Consider the following 19,154-nt stretch of genomic DNA (forward strand, 5'->3'; position numbering starts at 1 on the left):
ATTTTTTTTTTTTTAATACTCACAACTAGAATATTGCATTAGTCTCCTCATTGTGCTCTCTGCATTGTGTCCCTCCTTTTTCCAATCCATCCATCATACAGTGACTGAAGTGATTTTCCTAAAGCACAGATCTAACTATGTTAGCCCTGTTTGGTAAACTCCAATTGCTTTCTATTGCCTTTTAAATTAAATAGAAACTATTCTGTTTGGATATTAATATCCTTTACAACTTGGTCCCACCTTATCTCCCCAACTTTGCTATACATTATGCTTCTTCCCATGATCTGTGCTTAATTGCCAAATAGATCTTTCTTTTTGTCACACACCACAGTCCATCTTCCATTTCTGTGCATTTACACACTTCATGTTTGGAATGTACTCCCTCTCCATTTCTACCTCTTATATCCTTTAAAATACCCCAAAAGCCACCTTCCATATGGTGCTTTTACTGATTCTCGCAGAAGCTAGTGATAAATCTCAAATTGTCTTGCACTTATTTTGTATGCACTCACATATATACATTTATTTTTAATATTCCACCTCTAAAATAAGCTTTCTGGAAACAGGGACTTTCATTTTATGTTTGTATCTCTAGCACTGCACAGTGTCTAGCCCTTAATAGTCACCTAAAAATGCGTGTAGTTTTATTGACTCAGTATGGCAAAAAAGTTGGAGAGATGGCCTCAGAGTAGGAAGACTTGGAAGTCCTGAGTTAAAGTATTGACTCTGATGCATACAGGCTGGTTGTTCATGGGTAAGACATTTAACCATATAATGCCCCTGGTCAACTTTCAAGAGTTGTAAACTGCAGATTTATATTAGTAGAGGAAGTTCCTCCTCCCTGGAATTTCCTATCCAAATAAAATCATAGGTCCTGTCAAAATAACAATAATGATGATGATAATAATAGCTATCCACATTTAAACAGCAGTTTTCAGAGGTCCTCCCTGTGAATTTGGTACATAAGCATTAACTCAATTTCATAGATAAGAAAATTAAGATCTCAGCGTGGTTTTTAGTAACATGTCAAAGGTCACCCAAGTATTGTGTGTAATAAAACTGGGACATGAAGTCTGATATCTCTAATTTCAGAAACAATACTCTTTCCACTAAACCTAGGTATATCCCCTTTCTTCATAAGAACCTACCCTGTATAACAACTACCAAGTATTATAGCCTTAAGGACATATGCTGATATTCATCTGCTGAAGAATTTTCAGTGACTGCCTATTTCTTCTGAAGGGAAAAAATTAAAATCCTTTGTTTGGTATTTAAAGCCCTTCAGAGTCAGGATCAAGTCTACTTTTCAGATTTATTTCACCTTAGTTTCTCTCACAAACTCTTCATCTCTGTAAGCTTCACTTACTGACTTTTTTGTATACAACTTTTAATGTCTTAGTTTCTCTATTTTTTCACAGGATATGTCCCTTTCCTGGAATGTCATCCTTACTTCTTCTTTTTGAATCCTTAGCCCAGCTTAGGTTCTATATCTTACAGGAGGAATTTCTTGAAATCACATACTCCAATCATTAATGCTGTACTACTGGTCCTTAAAATTAATTTTAATCTGTATACATTCTTATTTATGAGTAGTCTTATTTGTGAGGCAGTTAGGTGGCAGAGGAGATGGAGTGCTAAGCCTGGAGTCAGTATGACCTGAGTTCAAATGTCACCTCAGATAGCCAAGTCTAACTGTGTGACTCGGGACAAGTCACTTCACCTCTATTTGCCTCAGTTTCTTCAACTGAGGATAATAATAAAAAATGAGGATAATAATAGAACTTACCTCATAGGGCTGATATGAGGATAAAATGAGATCATGATTTAAAATATCTGACACATAGCACATACTACATAAATGCTTATTCCCTTCCCTCCTGTACACTGACTTGCATATAATAGATGTTTAATAAATACTTGTAGAAGCTAATTTAACAGTACAAAATCAGATATTTAAAGGTAGGAGAAACTTCAAAAGTCATCTAATCTAAATAAGTCATTCTGCATGTGAGAAAAATGAGGGCCAGAGAAACAAAGCAATTGTTCTAAAGTCACCTTTGAAGGGAATTGTTAGGATATTTTTGGATCCCAGTTATCTTATTTAAAGTCCTAAGCACTTTTCACTATATGATTTCACCTGTGCCAGCTGTAATATGGAGGGAACAATGCAGACCTACTATGTGTCATTTGGAATGAAAGTTTTGGGAGGGCAAGGGAGGTAATTATTCAGACATTACAATTCATCATAAAAATTGATTGATACAAAAACCCAGGACTTTGTCAGTTCCTACTCTTGTTTCTTTAAGTGGCATTATTTCAATTCCACTCTCATTTAAAATCATACAAGTTGAAAAAATAAAAAACAATCCACTGGTACCTCTCCCTTTTGCTCTCCTTTGGAATGTGCTGTCATCATCAAAGCCAGTAGATCAGACACAGATATTCTACATAAATTCCTTTTAGTAGTTCTTGATGCTGACCTCCTTAAAGAAGTTAATTAAAGGGTCAGAATGTCTATGGGGTTACTAGAGACAATGGCCTACTGGGCATATTTATTATCCACATATCATCTGCTATAAATACACCTTACCACAATCATCATAAGACTAGCTCAGTAGCCTGCAATTTATGAAGGTTATGGGAAATAGTGTGAAGGGTGAAACACTTTATTAAGGGTGGTTTTCTTCTCTGACCTATTCTCATGTTCCAACTTGAATATAAATGAATATATGTGCACGCTTTAGCAATTAGTATTACCACTTTATAGACTGTCCCTCGGTTTGTTATGCAGAGATCATTGTTAGTGTGAAAAGATTTTTTTTTTTAATTTTGGAGATTTCTCTATTCTTCATCGAGATCATCCACATTTAAAAATAATATAAGGAATTGCTCTGAATAAAGGAGAAATATAATCACATTCAACATCCCTTTGTTTCTTTTTTAGGAAAAGCTTATGCAAAGCTTTCATCTTTTTCCTTCCAAAAACAAACCAAAAGTATTACATAAACTTTCACCTTTTTAAAGGAGACCTTTCCAACCCCATTTATCCAAAAGCAACAATTACGCCTCTCCTAGCATCTTTTCTCCTTAATTATAATTGCTGACCAATAACTACTGATCAGAATCTGTTAAGTGTGAAAGGTTAACAATACAATACAAACCTCTGTCGAAGTAGGAATGAATTAAAGAAGAAAAATGTCTTTACTTTAAGAAATGTTGTCTTGGAATAAGTACCGAACAAATTTTTTTTCCTCCATTTAGAGATCGTAAAGAAGTTGTACTTATAATGAGCTGAAAATTCAATTAAAAATACCGATCAAGAAGGGTACCACCTTTCAGTAGGATCTACTTTCTAAATCCAGTAATTGATAATTCTCACATCTTGAAGCTGTTTGGCATAGAGAATGACAATTTTTTTTTCCTTTGCTGAATTACTCAGAATTTCCATCGACGTTGGTTCTAAGGCAGGGGCTCTGTGGGATGTTAATATTCATTAGGGGGCAAAACCAAAATTATCATATCTCAAACAATTTGCTAGGAGGGAGATCCAGGACATCCCCCCCCCCCCCCCCTTTACCCCGCTTTGCCTTGTACAAGCTGTTCCAGTTGCCTAGTCTGCACAAGAGGAAGAATCAAGGAAGAAAAGAAGGGGGGGGGGGAAGGGATAGGAAAGAGGAAATGAATGAAAATTGTTTTATTCAACTCCGCCTGAAGCAACAGAGTTTTCTTCTGCTGAGGATTTTTTTTTTTTTAATTTCCACTTTAAGAATCCCCCTTCCAGCTCTATCTCTGAGACATTCTAGCGTTTGTTTTGGAAACTACTAACTGAATTTGGAGGCAAAGAAACAACCAAGAAGCTAATAGCCTTTTGCAGCATCTATTTGGAGTTATTCCATCAAATATTTCTGCAAGCAGTCTGAACTAGAGGCAAAAAACAACGGAAATACCTCCCCCGCCCACCCCGCATAATCGAGACATTTGATGCATTTACCATACTCTCTCCCCTTCTTCCTCCCACTTCCTTACCCACCCCACACCGGTTACTAGGGTAACTTGAAAAATAGGAAATATCCAAAAAAAAAAAAAAGTTATGAGCCCATAGCCACGCAGCGAGCAATGCAAGGATGTCTAAGGCTGGGGAGCCCAAGCCTGATCAGAACAAATCCATTTTCCAGCCAGAACAAATAAGATGTTAATTGCAGTCTCACTGAGAAAATTGCTATTGTTTCAGCCGGGGATAGACCGCAGTTTGAAAGCTACTATGCTTACTCTCCTCAGAAAACTGTATCAATTAATCTGTATCTCAGGGCTCAACTGACAGCTCTCCGGGCTGCGACAGGTTTTTGCTAAGAGAGAGGGAGATCAAGCGCTCGATTTACTTCTTCCCCCTCCTTCCTCTATTTCTCCTCCCACTACCCGCACCCTCCTCAGCCCTCCCTTTCCCGCCCCCTTCTTTCAATCCCGATCTCCGAGTTTCTCTTACAGTCGGTCGCAACCAGTCCCTCTCGGTGGGAACTGAGGCTGGAAAAACCTCCCAGACGCAGAAACTAACGTTTGCAGGATGGACGTGCTCAGTTTTGAGTAGCCGTGACGTGCAGGCCCGGTTGGAGCACACTGGAGTCCTTCTGGCTTCCTCCCTCTCTCGCCTTCCCACCTCCCCGTTCTCTGCCGCCCCCACTTCGCACCCCACTCCCGCCTCCCTGTTTCATCTCTCCATCTCTCTGTCTCCATCTCTCTGTTTCTCTCTCTCCATTCCGCTCTCTCTCTCTCTCTCTCTCTCTCTCTCTCTCTCTCTCTCTCTCTCTCTCTCTCTCTCTCTCTCTACACACACACACACACACACACACACACACACACACTCACACGTATAGAACACACAAGCTCACTGACACACAAGCACAAACACCACAGACAGCACTAAAGAGGGAGAGCGCAGCGCTGGTGGAAGCGCACAGCGAGCTCGGGGAGGGCAGCCAAGCGCACCCATGCTGGAGAGGAGAGCGCAGCGCACTCGGACGCGCGCGCACCCTGAGACACTGGAGGAAAGAGAGCGCCCACGTGCGCGCGCGCGAGCACACACACGCACGCACTCACATACACACACACTCACTCATACACACACACACACACACACACACACAGACACACACTCACTCATACACACACAAGAGAGGGAGAGGAGAGCTCGAGCGCGCGCGCACACACAGACAGAGCTTTACTATCTCTCTCCCTCTCCCTCTCCCTCTCTCGACTCCCTCCTCACTCGGCATTCAAACAGCTTTCCGACATCATCAGCCAAGGATTTTTTTTTCCTAGTCGCTGTCCGTCCATCAGTACCTGAGGGGGGAGGAGGAAGAGGAGGAGGGAGAAAAGAGGAACAAGAATAAGCCTGTTAATCTTATACCAGTAAAACCCCACCAACCCAACAAACCCGCTTAAACAGCAGCTCCAGCGCTTAGAGTTCTCGCCTTGGCGTTTCCTTGGCATCTTGGCTACTCGGGCTGTTGGGTTAGATTTGGTCAAACAAATCGTCGCTCTAAAGCCAGTTCCATTTTTTTTCCCCTTGCAGTCTCTCGACTTGGGCTTTCCCACCCCCTCCGTTCTCCGTTTGGGAGGTTGGATTGAGTTGGATACGGCGCCAACCTCTGGGCTCGCTGGGGGTGTCCTCTCTTCCCCCCTCCTTTTTTTGCTCCTTCTTGTGAATGTGCTTTTCTTTCTTTCTTTTCTTTCTTTCCTTCTTTCTTTTTTTTTTTATCTTGGTTTTGGAACCTGAGTCGGGGAAAATGGGCAACGGTGATTCGGCCAGAAGGGGAGTCTCTCCATCACTGTTGTTGGGACGTGTGCCTGTGCTAGGCTCTTAGAGAAATAGCCTCCCTCAGCTTTCGGAGTGGAAGGTAAGGGGGTCTGGGGTATTCATTCTCTATGCCCATTACCGGGGATTATTGCCATAGACTTTGGAGCCTGGAATATAGGGAGGGAGCGAAAGGAGAGCATTTCACTGACGGGTTAAGACGCTGGGGGTGAGGGGAAAACAGACAAACAAAAACAGCCCCCTCACCTAATCATCCTCCCCCTCCCCCCCAAAAATCCCTGCATTTACTGATACGCCGCAGTTGAAAAGTTAGAGAAGTGTGTTTTGCGAGAGATCAGCTTCATTGGGAGTCATTTCCAGAGAGACAGAGAAAATCTGACGTTTGTGTGTGATTGGGGTAATTTTATGAAGGGGGGGAATTTTAGGTTAATAGGAAGTTAAGATAAGGGAAGTCAGTGGGTCTTACAGTGGGGAAAAATGAGTGGAGTGATGGCGCCGTCTATGTTCAACAAAACTACAGTGTCACCTAGAAAATCAGTTTTACATAGCTCAACTAAATGCCCGTTTGCTTTTCAGCAGGAGATCACTAACTAAATAAATAAATGACCTAATCTCAAGATTCTCCGACACCCCCCCCCCCCTTCCTTCCTTATTTCTTAAAGAGGAGAAGCAGGTATTTTAATTGACCCTGCAGTCCTTCCTAGAGGCCATCTCAGTTATTCTTTTACTAGCATTAAGGACAAAATGAGATTTTGTGTACTGAGGCTTTTAAAAATCAAGAACGGTTTTTTTCAGGGAGCTCGCTTGAGCAAACGCTGAAGTGAAATCAGGGCTGTTTTGCCAGGTTTTCTAATTCAAGATGAGCAAAGCACTGCAGACATGGACTCCGGCATATTATGTGGAAGAAAAAGTCCGGGGGTTTCATTTGGAAGAAAAAGAAGACCTCTTTTTGAGTTGCAGATTATAAAATGAATCGTTTTTCATGGTTGGAATTCCTAATTTAGACACTTATTGTCACATTGGCTTTCAACGCCTACACTCTATCCTGTAGAATACTGCGCAGACCTGCATTGCCTGCAAAGTGCAACATGGAGAGAAGGGGTTTATTCTCAGAATTTCCATTAACTTTTTTTTCCTTTCTTTTAAACGTCTAGATGTTCTGTAACTTCCCTTCATCAAGAAAAAATATATTATTCTCTGGGCTATATATTTGGTAGGAAACAGAGGAGCCAGTGTTTTTGATAGCTGTGGCAGTTCTGGTGTTATTTTAAACTGCAGCTATAAAGAGGTTTAGAGTTGGTGCTGTATTACCCATGTCAAGACTAAGAGTTTAAATTATAATCTGGAAAGCTCAGAGATCTCTTCAGGGACTTCAATCTGTCCGTGTGTGTGTGTGTGTGTATGTATGCGTTGGTGTGTGTTATGCAATGGGAAGGAAGAAGCTTCCTTTTTCCTTAGATTGGGAGAGAAGAACCTAGGTAAAGCCAAGATTCAAAACTCTAACTGCCTCTGTGTCTGTCTGTTTCTGTTTACAGAACAGCGGAAGAGGCTGCAGTCTAAAGACTTTTAAAATTAACTTGGCATCACTTTTCTCAGCCTAGACATTAACTGGAAAAGGAAGTGTCAGTCATTTTTTAAGGAAAACAACAACAACAAAAACTTCTTAAAGGTTAAAGCTGAAGACATTCAAGTTATTTTTGGATAACAACATACAGAGGTAAATATAACCAAGGTTATTATATCATGAAAAGTCAAGATAAAACAACAACCACAACAAAATAGGAGGGGTTTGGGACCATTACTGGGAAGGGATCCATTCAATACCTGCAATGTGCTAAGACAGAAAATCTAAAATGTCTTTCATCTGTCGTGCAAATCTTCAAATTACAGTAGAAAAGTCTAGATAAAAGCACTAATTTTAAAAAGCAATTAAAACCCTCAATCCAGTTCAATTACTGTGGTTCAGGGATTTTTCATTGACATCGCCTTTGGATACAGATACTAATACAGTGATCCACTTTATGCATCCCAAGAGAGAATGTCACATTGAAATGAATGTCTTTAAATTCTGGTTTTCAGTGGCATGTCAAATAATTTTCTTCTATGTATATGCCTATCTATGCCCTTTCCAAGATAATATTTACAAAATTTTAAGAAAATACATTGATATTAATTTTGTCTCACAAGAATTTATCATTACAGAGACCTTTGGTCCTTCAAAAGCATGTAGAACATATGGGAGATAATGTTCCATCTGCAACAAATAATAATTTGTGCATTTTAAAATTGTGGTTGCAACTCATGGCAATAACTTTGCAGATTTAATATTAAGGAGATAATTTAATGACAGCTGTTCCTAAATTTTCAGATTAGATTATGTGAGATGATATATTTTCCTGCACAGTTGAGAGGCGGGGGGAAAGAAACATGTAAATTGATTTTTGAAATGTCTTAAAATTGACCTTTAGTGACACTTTGTGAAATCTATAAGTTTTATTTTAATTTTTTAGTTTTATAATTCACTGACAGGGATAGATGTTAGATGAGTAAGAACATTCATTGTATGATCTATTAAATCTTATTTTTAATTTGAATTTAGGGAATTGGACAATTGTGAATGGCCACGTGGTGGCGCTGTTCCCACAGCATCGACCAATTTCCTTGCGTTATAAAATAAAAATTACCTGCCCTTCTTTTTGTAAAGGGTTTTAACTGAAATCTTGAAAACAGCTGGCCACAATATTGGAAGGAGTTTCTTTTTCAATGCGTGCAGAATTACCTTTGCATTGTAATTTCATCCGCATTTTTACAGGCCAAATGACATAGGATGAAGGCTGTTCGTAATCTGCTGATTTATATATTTTCCACCTATTTCCTGGTTATGTTTGGATTTAATGCTGCCCAAGACTTCTGGTGTTCCACGTTGGTGAAGGGAGTCATTTATGGATCGTATTCTGTAAGTGAAATGTTTCCAAAAAACTTTACAAACTGCACTTGGACGCTGGAAAATCCAGATCCAACCAAATATAGTATTTACCTGAAATTTTCCAAAAAGGACTTCAGCTGCTCTAACTTTTCTCTCTTGGCTTATCAGTTTGATCATTTTTCCCATGAAAAAATAAAGGATCTTTTGAAAAATAACCATTCTATAATGCAACTCTGCGATTCCAAGAATGCTTTTGTATTTCTACAGTATGATAAAAATTTTATTCAAATACGTCGGGTATATCCAATCGAATTTCCAGGATTACAGAAAAAAGGGGATGAAGATGAAAAATCTTTTTTTGAGTTTTTGGTTTTGAACAAGGTGAGCCCAAGCCAGTTTGGTTGCCATGTATTGTGCACTTGGCTGGAGAGCTGCTTAAAATCCGAAAATGGGAGAACGGAGTCGTGTGGGATCATGTACACAAAATGCACCTGTCCTCAGCATTTGGGGGAATGGGGAATAGACGACCAGTCCCTGATGTTATTAAATAACGTGGTGCTTCCCCTCAATGAGCAGACGGAGGGCTGCCTAACCCAGGAGCTGCAAACTACCCAGGTCTGCAATCTTACCAGGGAAGCCAAACGCCCACCGAAAGAAGGTAAGTACAGAGGAAACAGGGTTTGGGGGTTCAGGGGGATGGAGCAAGAAGGGAGATGCTTAGAAAACTTAAAAAAGGTTTTTATGTTAAGCCTAGATCATCTTACTTCCTCTTGTATTTCTGGTGTATTTAGATTCATCTGATGTGAGCCTAATGCCAAGAAAAAGGTTGTTATTGATTTGAGATCTGGGAATATGGAGTTGGGAGGGTGAGAAGTTTGATCAGAATGAGGCATACCCACAGAGACTTTTGAAGAAATTTGGGGACTGAAATGCAGTGAGACGTGCCCAAGCTTGGCAAGCTCTTCCAGATGTATCTGTCGGTGTCTGTACATGTAGAGGAGAGCACGTACCAATTCTGAGCCTTTCCTTGAGTTTGCAGCTTGACCAAGATATAGTCACAGGTTGGAAGTCAAATGATAATCTTGGTCTGGGAACTGAGGAGGTAGGTAGAGAGAGGAAGCAAGGAATGAAGATGTGGAATCCCTTAAAATATATTTGCAGAGGAAAAAATAATCCTCTGATCCTGTTCTTTTTGGACTTCAGGTTCACTTCCTCCCCAACTTCCCCCAAAGAACAGGCAAAGAAAAAAAACTTACAAAGATAAAACAAAATAACAAAATATACAAATTCAATAGTGAATTCTCTGTCCATCTTGAAAATCAAGGCTGGAGAAGCAAAAAAAAAAAAAAAATCTATGGTTTTACCTGAGATGCTTTGTATCATAAACCCCACATGCTCTCTGATCCTTAAGGAGAGGCCCACGTGGGACTCCACTAGAAGCACAAGCTCACTGTGTCGCAATGGCTGTGAAGTCACATGATGTTGGGAGCAGAGGGATGGGTGGGAGGAAGGGGATCAATTAAACCACACTTGCAAATTAATTGCCCTACCTCCCCCACTGGACTTCTGGCTAGAAGGGTTATTATTGTGGTATGAGAACTAGCAGACTCATATTATTTGGTCTACTGCAAGGGATTTCTGCCTGTGCTTCTGTCCCCTGTTGATCAGCACAAAGGAAGAGGGAGAGTGTCAGAGATGGGCTGTTTGGAAAGGCAGAGTATAACGGAAATGCAGAGGGAGGACATAAAGTGTAGAAGTGATTTACAGCATTCGTCCAGTTCCTACCAGGGGCGCTACATAGAGATTTTGAAGCTGTGGATTATGTTTAACAAGTGATTTGGAGGGGGGCGGGGGGGGAGGAGAATGAATCACAAGGACAGAAGAGAAGAAAATAGATTTCCCAATTGGGAAGTTACTGGATGAATTTCATCTCTGTGAGGGGAGTGATGTTATATGTTTGTGCCTGCTCCCCCACCATGCAAAGGGAGAGTGTGTTGATTTTTTATTCAGGAAATGTTTTCTGATTGCCACAAAGATCCCTGTCTGTGGAAAGGGACAGCCAAGCTCCAGTCCCTCTTTCCTCCCCTCCCCCCAAACAGAAGTTGTCTTTGTGGCCAATATAAAATTGACACGTTGTTAAGAGAATTTCCTTTAAGGCCAGCCAAGGCTTTGTGAGAGGAAAAGCTGAACTTGCTTCAAGCTATTCCTCTGCTAGAGGCACTTTGGGGGATGGGAATTGCCCAAGGGAGATGGAGCTGGTGAAGGACATGTGCTTGGTAGCCATTCAGACCAATGGACAGTATGGGGTGTATATGTGTAGGGGGGACTTTTAAGAGTTCTACAGGTCGTTGTTTCACTAATAACTGTGAATGAAGAAAACAAAGTGATTTTAAATTACAGGAGTTCTTTTCTCTGGTAAAATTCCCAGAGAAGCACTTGCAACTGCAGGGATGGTATTTAACACCATTTAAAACTAATTAGTGTCCCTTAGAATCAGAAGCCTACCACACACACATGCACGCACACACACACACACACACAGGCACACAAAATGCATTGGTAGAATCTCTCTTCATAAGAAAAGCAGATAAAGAAAAAAAAGGTTTGAGTTCCTAAATAAAAACCGGAAAGCCATATTCATCAATAGTTCCAAATTGTCGTAATTTAATCTACTCTAAAAGATAATGAATTCATAAGTCTACTTTCTTCATGCTAATCCCCTTGAAATGCAGTGGTTGACAAGAGAAGTTGTTCCATGTACAATAAGCATGATTTACAAATAATTTGCTACTCATGATGGAGAAGCATGAATCAAGGTAGTTCTAGGATGAGAGGAAATATACTGCTCTGACTTAACTTTTTTAGTAAATGAATAAATTCAGTTAGTTCACAGTTAGTCCATGGCTACCAGACTGACAATTTCTGTTCTTTGTGCATAATGAGCTGGAAAAAGTGAGGCCAGGAATGCTTCTATGAAAATAGCAATAATGATGTTCAGACAAGTAACATGATAAGAGAACTGAATAATTGAATTTAACAGTTTTGGGATTAAAAACTTATTTTGGATCAGTGAACAACTACAGTATGTATTCTCTGAATTTAGGCCTGAAGCCTTCTTTAACCTTCGTAGGTTATCTGAATCAGAGTAAAAACTGAACAAGAAGATACTTGTAATATACTTATGAGCTATTGTGTTTTTGTAAGTGATTGGTTAAAAGGCTATGTTTTTCACACCAGTCTAAGAGGAAGCTTCATTAGTTGCTACAGATGAAAACTAAGGAGAGGGAAGGTCTGATTAACTTAAAAAGGGTTAAATCATGTTCAAAATATATTTCCAGTAGTTAACAGCTAATAAAGAAATTTAAAGAGGAACGATTTCATTCTATTCCAAGCAAAGGTGAATCCACATCTTATTTTTGTTTTCTGTCATCATTTATAGCTTAATTTTCTACCAAATTATCTTCAGAGAATAATAACATAATGCATAATTTTTAGAAAATTGAGACCTCAAGCCATCAATCTTTTCATTTTCCTTGATATATTTTCTCTTCTTCAGAATTACAAGTCAAGATTATGAGCAGTGGATGAAATAATCAGTTTTGTATAGCTTTGTACTTTTAGTAAGCACTGATGGCTTTTGTACTCAAATGAATGACTATTTCACATACAGTCCACAAGTGTACAGTGACTTAGGAACATCTATGCTATCATGCCAAGGGTCATTAATAACACATTGCATGGGTAGGTCTGCTTTAATATGACATTTATATTTAGAAGGTATAATTTCCTTTTTTTTTTCAGATCTTATGCAAATTCAAAGTCAAACCAACAATGGAGTATGAATTTTTTTGGGGGGGGGGTATCAAAGTCTTTTTAAAAAACCAAACATACCAAATATTCTCTTCAGGGAATGTGATATCTGTTCTGAGACCAGATTTTTACTAGAATTATTTTTTAAAATATTGACCTGATTAGAGTTTGTAAATCTGATTAGTAATAAAATGAAAGCTCAATATTTGTCATAATGAACCTGATGATTTAAAAAAAAAAAGAACTTCTTTATGACATGAATTATTGAGAATCATTCTATAACGGCATTGTTAAGGAGATGATGTGTTTACATAGTTTTCAGCTGTCTTTAATTTATAATTTAGAGTTTTTGTCTGGCATGTATATTCTGGAACCCAGATTTTTTTTTTCTTTTCTTTACATGAAATAATAAAAGCTGTGTGAATCAATGAAATAAACTCTTTTCTCCTTTTTAGTGTTCTACTCAAGGATGTTATTCAGGTAACTCTTATGCCAAAATTGTTTATAGAATGAGGGGGTTTGGCCAAAAAAATGCACAAATGAAATTAGTTAATGTAGTTTTCAAAATTGATATGTGGAATGAAAAACTGATACAGAAGGGCTTTCTCCGTTTTTAATACTCATGCCTACATTGATTTTTTTAAGGTGAATAGGACCAATACTATAAAGTTTTCTCATGAGACTTCATTATTACTATTTCAGAATTCTAAATTTTGAGGTTGTGGCGGGGGAGGGGACTGCACTGGGAAAATGGAGGTCTAAATCACTGAGTGTAAAGTTAGAGCACTGGATTTTGATTCAGAGGATCTTATTTGAAATCCAGACTCTGCTAACTGTATGTGACCTTTGGCAAATGACGGCCTCCTTAAGCCTCAGTTTCCTCCTTCGTTCCTTTATGGCTCTAAATTTTAGAATCCTAGGACCTAATGTACGCATTTGCTTTTTAAAGAGTTCCTTGCATAAAGAGAAATTAAAATAGTTGTCTATTTGTATACAATTCAATTCCAGTACAACTGGAGATATTTGTTTCTCTTGTCATTCCTGAGATATGTATATGTATATATGTTCATCTATATAAACACATGCAATGTATGTATATGTGTGTGTGCATATATATACATGTACACACATATACCCACACACATGCATAACAAACTACATAAAGAGGCCCACATAGGTGTGTATGTTTGTTACCCTCCAGATATATAAACACGCACATACATGCATACATATACCTACATATATACACATGTATGGATAAACATATGTACAAATAATGTATGCATTCAATGTATGTTAGATTTCCTGTCAATTCCTACCTTCTTCTCTTTCACCCCCACCTCCAGCACAGACCCCTTTTCTGTGCTGAAAGAAGGTATGGGACTTAAGAGAGATAAATAGGAATGGGTTCCATTCAAATAAAAAACAGTTTGAAAAAGCAGCCTCCTATTGAGTTCTGCTTTTGGTCAGTGGTCTTTTGCTGACAACCTTTCCACTTTTCTTTTTCTTTTTCCATTTATTTTTTACCTAGTGTTCAATTGAATTTTAGGGGCGGGAGGAGTGTGTTCCAGACCTGTAATTTATTTGTTGTGGGAACTCTCATATTCCCACTTTTGCACTCCCAGTGTGAAAAATACAGCCATTGATATGCTACCAGCAAATAGTTGGTTTTTCTCTAACTCAGAGTTTTAGGAAACAGCTGGTGGCATTGAAAAATTAAGTGACTTCCTTGTTGACGCAAAGTAAATCAAGTCATCAAGCATTTAAGTACCTACTACGTATGCCTGGCACTATCCTAAATTCTGGGCATACAAAGAAAGGCAAAAAGAGTTCCTGCTTTCAATGAGGCCCCAACCAAATAGGAGAGACAACATGCAAGCAACTATATACAATCAAAATAATTGCAGGATAAATTAGTGATAATCATAGAGGGAAGACATTAGCATTAAGGGGAACTGGGAAAAGTTTCTTGCAGAAGGTGGAATTTTAACTAAGATTAAAAAAACAACAAGGGAGACCAAGAGGCAGAGTTCAATCTGGAGAGAATTCCAGGAATGAAGAAGAGCTAGTGAACAAAGCAAGTACGTGTCAGATGGAGGTCTTAGGTTCAGTTTCATTTCACTCAGAATCTGGCTTACCAACCTCTATGAAATACTATAACCCGTCTAATTGCTGTTTAGGGTTATAGGTTATACAAAATACTTGGTATGATCCAAAATGGCAGAAGCGAAACTACTGAGAAATATTTCTTAACTTTATATAAACCATCTATCTCAGTTTTTTCTAATGATGTCATAGTCTTTGAAAATCTTGCCATTTCAACATTTGTTGGCAAAGTCATTTACAAATCAAAAAGAATATTGACCTAAGATGCTTCTTTGCAAAAGCATTATTTCAAGTTCCTATTTATATGGCAATTCTGAGTAGGGGTGAGGAGGTGATTACAGGTGATTGTTACAGACTGGAAGAACTTTGAATACTATTCTGAAAACAGACTGAATCTCCTGAGAGGACCAGTCAACCTGGGTAATCATTATTTGATTTGAACACCACAGACTATGAAGTAAAACACACTTATGGATGCATAATATAGACACACAAATATATGTAGTCTATGTAATACATAGAATATATATATTATCGACTTGGTAATTCCTCATGGGTATCTTTATATCCTCAGCATATAGCACTAAACCATATACCTAATTGTGTTTATTGAATTGAGTATGACAAATTTGAGTCTTGAAAAAAATGGCATAAGAAAAAATAAAAATTCAAATCTTGTTCCACAGCTTTAAAACAGCATGTAACAGGTACAAAGAATCTCTTATAGGAGAACAGGAAAAGAATTATCTACTCTTAGGATCAAAAGATCATAGAATTTAGAAGTGTAGGCACCTTAAACATGACCTATGAATTTACAATGATGGTAGGGGAAGAAGAAAGGAAAGGAGAAAAGATAATATTTTTCTTCTCCTTTTTGCTACTCAAAATGTTACCATGTATTTTACATCTTAAACTTACTTCACAGAGGGCATTAAAAAACCAAAACATTTATTATATGGTGATAGGTTATTTTATAGATACTAAAATTAAGAATAAAAGAATGAATGATGATTCCTATTTAACTGTGTGTGTACTTCTGAAAGACCTTGGATAATAACTACAGTCCGTGTAGTTCTGATCAGTTTTCCTATCAAAGTAATCCTAGGATTTTTAACTTAGCATACCATTTGAAATTCAACTTGAAGCATATATCTATTTGTAATACCTATTGATTTGTAATATGTATATATATATATATATACATATGTATGTATATATGTATTTGTAATATCTATTGGATGGGAAAACAATTTCATTATTAATCAATAGTTTGAGTTTCTGTGAACTACGTTTAATCCTTTTAAAGATGAAGTTTGCAAATATTTAACAATATAAGTGTTCCAAAGTGGACAGAACTTTTGCCCACATAGGGTATAATTCTTTAATAAAGATAGGTATAAAGAAGATAGGTAATTCAGGGAGAAAGATAGATTGGAATTCTTGAACACACTAATTTTCCCTTGCTTTGATAGACAAGACTGATACTAAATCCACTTGCAACTATTTTTCTGTTGCTGTAAAACTGTACATTTTTAATTATATGCTAGCTACGGGAAAATCATATGGTCATTTCAAAATGATTCCATCTTATGTTTTTAATTAAGGTCGATTTTTTATGATAATTTATTCTATAAAATTTGTTTATTATGGAAGAATCTAAATTAAAAATTTATGCTTCTGAGATCTGAAATTTCAATGGCATTATTTATTTTTAAATATGTTATTTATTTAAGCAATGATAATTGAAGTTCACTAATAAATATTTGCATTGTTAAATATGTATATACATATATGTACATACATATCTATATTTGTATGTATAATATAAATGTGTGTAGGTCATTTAGAATGTGATACTCTTTGTACTTAGACCAGTGATTCTTAAGCTTGTGTGTGTGTGTGTGTGTGTGTGTCTGTGTCTGTGTCTGTGTCTGTGTCTGTGTGTGTGATCCTTTTGGCTAGCCAAGAGCCCCTTCTTCAGATTAATGTTTTTAAATACATAAAATAAAGCATATTGGACTACAAAGGGAACAAATTCTTTTGAAATAAAGTTACAATTGTTTTTTAAGTTCATGCTTATATGTATACTAGTGTACACATGTATGTGTATGAGGAATTATAAACTCAGTTCAAAATAAGCTTGAGATATGTTTTAAAAAGTGGTAATAAAAGTTAGCAGTTCATGGTTTACAGACTAATAGCTTTCTCAAAAGAGGAGGTAAATTATCTTGCATAATTCTGAGATGCTATATTTTGATGTCATGCCAATATGTAATGCACCTAAATGAGAAAATATCCAATAAAGCAGCAATGCCAGTAGTTTTCTTTTCTACAACACTGAAATTGCCTTAGCAGTAGCCATGAAAATTACCATGTGGCCTTGTATCTGAACAATGAACGTAATGAACAACTTTTAAAAAGTCTAACAAATTTAATATTGTATTCAATAAACATTTATTCAGTACTTGCTATGTGTAAGGCACAGTGTTAGAAGGGACAAGAAAAGGGGGGGAAAGACTTCAAGGATCCATTCTATTGAGGGGATAGGACATTTACATAGATGAGTATAGTAAAAGATTAAGAGTGAAAATGAACCAAAAGGATCCAAGGAAAATGTTCCAGAAATATTTAAGGAAGGAGAAAACACTATGATCTTACAGTAGCAGGAAGGCCACCTAAAAGAGGTGATACTTACTGAGCCTTGAAGGTCTGATAAGGATTCCTAGAGAAGCAGATGAAGAATATTGGAGAGTTAGAAGATACCCTGTGGTGCTGCACCGCTAAGAAAGAGTATCTCAAATTCTTAGCGGAGCAGGTGGTCCCTTCTGTCTGAAACATAGAGTATGGGAAGTGATGTAATAAGCAGGTGAGGCTGGATAGAGAGGTTAAAGGAGATTGCGGATAATCTTTCATGTCAGACTGTGAAGGTGGTACTTTATCTTACAAATATACCATCTCTGTCTTATAGAAGACATTCTTACATACATTAGTGCTTGGCATATGTGCATGAGCTTTTTGTTTCGGAATAGAAAGAGCACACTGATTTGGAAAGGACAAAATGCCTTTAGCAAATAAGTGTGCAGCTAATGTTACTTTATAAATCAAAAGGAATTTTTGCAGGCTTGGTGATTTAAAAAAATGTTTTTAAAGCTTCTTTAATCTTTTTGCATGTTTCCTGCCACTGAATATTTCCAGTTTTAATTTTTTGTGATTCAAAACATTTGAAACCCTACTAGATGTAGTACATAATGTCAGAGGTAGGTAGATGACACTGTATTTAGAGCGTAGGGTCTCTAGTCATGATGATATGAGTTCAAATTCAGTCTCAAACACTTACTAGCTGTGTGACCCTGGGAGAGTTACTTATCCTGTCTTTGCTTCAGTTTTCTCACCTCTAAAATGAGGATAATAATAACATCTAGCTCTCAGGGTTATTATAAGAATCAAATGAGATAATAATTGTAAAGCACTTAGTGTAGCACCTGGAACATAGTAAGTACTTTATTAATGCCAGCTATTATCATAAAGTATGCAAAGGCACAATCTCTGATCTAAAGGAACTTGCCAACAATGAGAAAAATAAGAGAAATGTTCAGATAAATGTATGACAAATTATAGTATAGCTGTGAAGGAAAGGTCCAAAGTAGCATAAGAAATTCAAGGAGAGAGAGCTGGCTTATAAATAGAAAGTCAGGAAAATCTCCATGGAGGTATAACCTGAGCAAAGCCTTAAAGAAATTGGAAGATTTCATCAGCCAAAGCTATGAAACCATTTCACATTCAGGAGTGTTATTCATTTCGTGAGCAAAGATAAAGAAACAGGAAAGGACAAGTTGAGAATAGGGAGCAGAAAAAATCAAGAAGTGTATGTTACAGCAATCCTGGAATGGCTTGTTTAAGATTTATTATGGAAGACTTTAAATGTCCTACTAAGGAATTATCTTTTCATGTGGAAAAACTGGGGGAACTACTAAAGACTTCCCAGCAGAGGAGTTAATACCAGACCATTACTCTAGAAAGATTATTTGGGCAACAGTCTAAAAATTGGATAATAGAGAAAAATGCTGATGCCTTCCTTGGAGATTACCTTCAAATTGTTGTATATATTTCATGTTTGTACGTAATTGTTTGTATGTTGTCTCCTCCATTAGAATGTGATCTTTTGAGATCCGAAACTACTTGCGCATTTTTTTGTATACCTCATGGTAGGTAGGCACAGTGCCTGGCACATAGTGGGTACTTAATGAATGCTTGCTAACTGACTGGAAAGAATGCGAGTAGGAAGATCAGTTAGAAACCATTACAATAGTATGTACAAAGAGGTAAATGAGAACCTGATCTAGGGTTGGGGCACTGTAATATTGAGTAGAGAGGCATAAGATATGAGAGATTTTGTGATTATAGAATCTTTTCCACTTTGCTGAGAGTAGAGGTGGAGAGAGAGATAGAAAAAGAAAAATTCACAACAGAAACAGTATAAGATACAGTGTGTGTGAGAGA

General features: G+C 37.5%; 1 protein-coding gene across 4 annotated transcripts in view; it reads left to right on the forward strand.

The window, feature by feature from the left end:
• Positions 1 to 3,472: 3,472 nt before the first annotated feature.
• Positions 3,473 to 19,154, forward strand: part of ADGRB3 (adhesion G protein-coupled receptor B3) — an 897,850-nt gene continuing 882,168 nt past the window's right edge. For 3 of the 4 annotated variants that reach the window (XM_072642564.1, XM_072642566.1, XM_072642567.1), the window contains exons 1-3: positions 3,473 to 5,894; positions 7,348 to 7,529; positions 8,412 to 9,396. In XM_072642564.1, the coding sequence (XP_072498665.1) occupies positions 8,640 to 9,396 (757 nt within the window). In that variant the 5' untranslated portion in view covers positions 3,473 to 5,894; positions 7,348 to 7,529; positions 8,412 to 8,639. The remainder of the gene's footprint in view (positions 5,895 to 7,347; positions 7,530 to 8,411; positions 9,397 to 19,154) is intronic. The other variant, XM_072642565.1, reaches the window with a different exon arrangement.

This window comes from Notamacropus eugenii, chromosome 2, assembly GCF_028372415.1.
Source record: "Notamacropus eugenii isolate mMacEug1 chromosome 2, mMacEug1.pri_v2, whole genome shotgun sequence".
NCBI lineage: Eukaryota > Metazoa > Chordata > Mammalia > Diprotodontia > Macropodidae > Notamacropus > Notamacropus eugenii.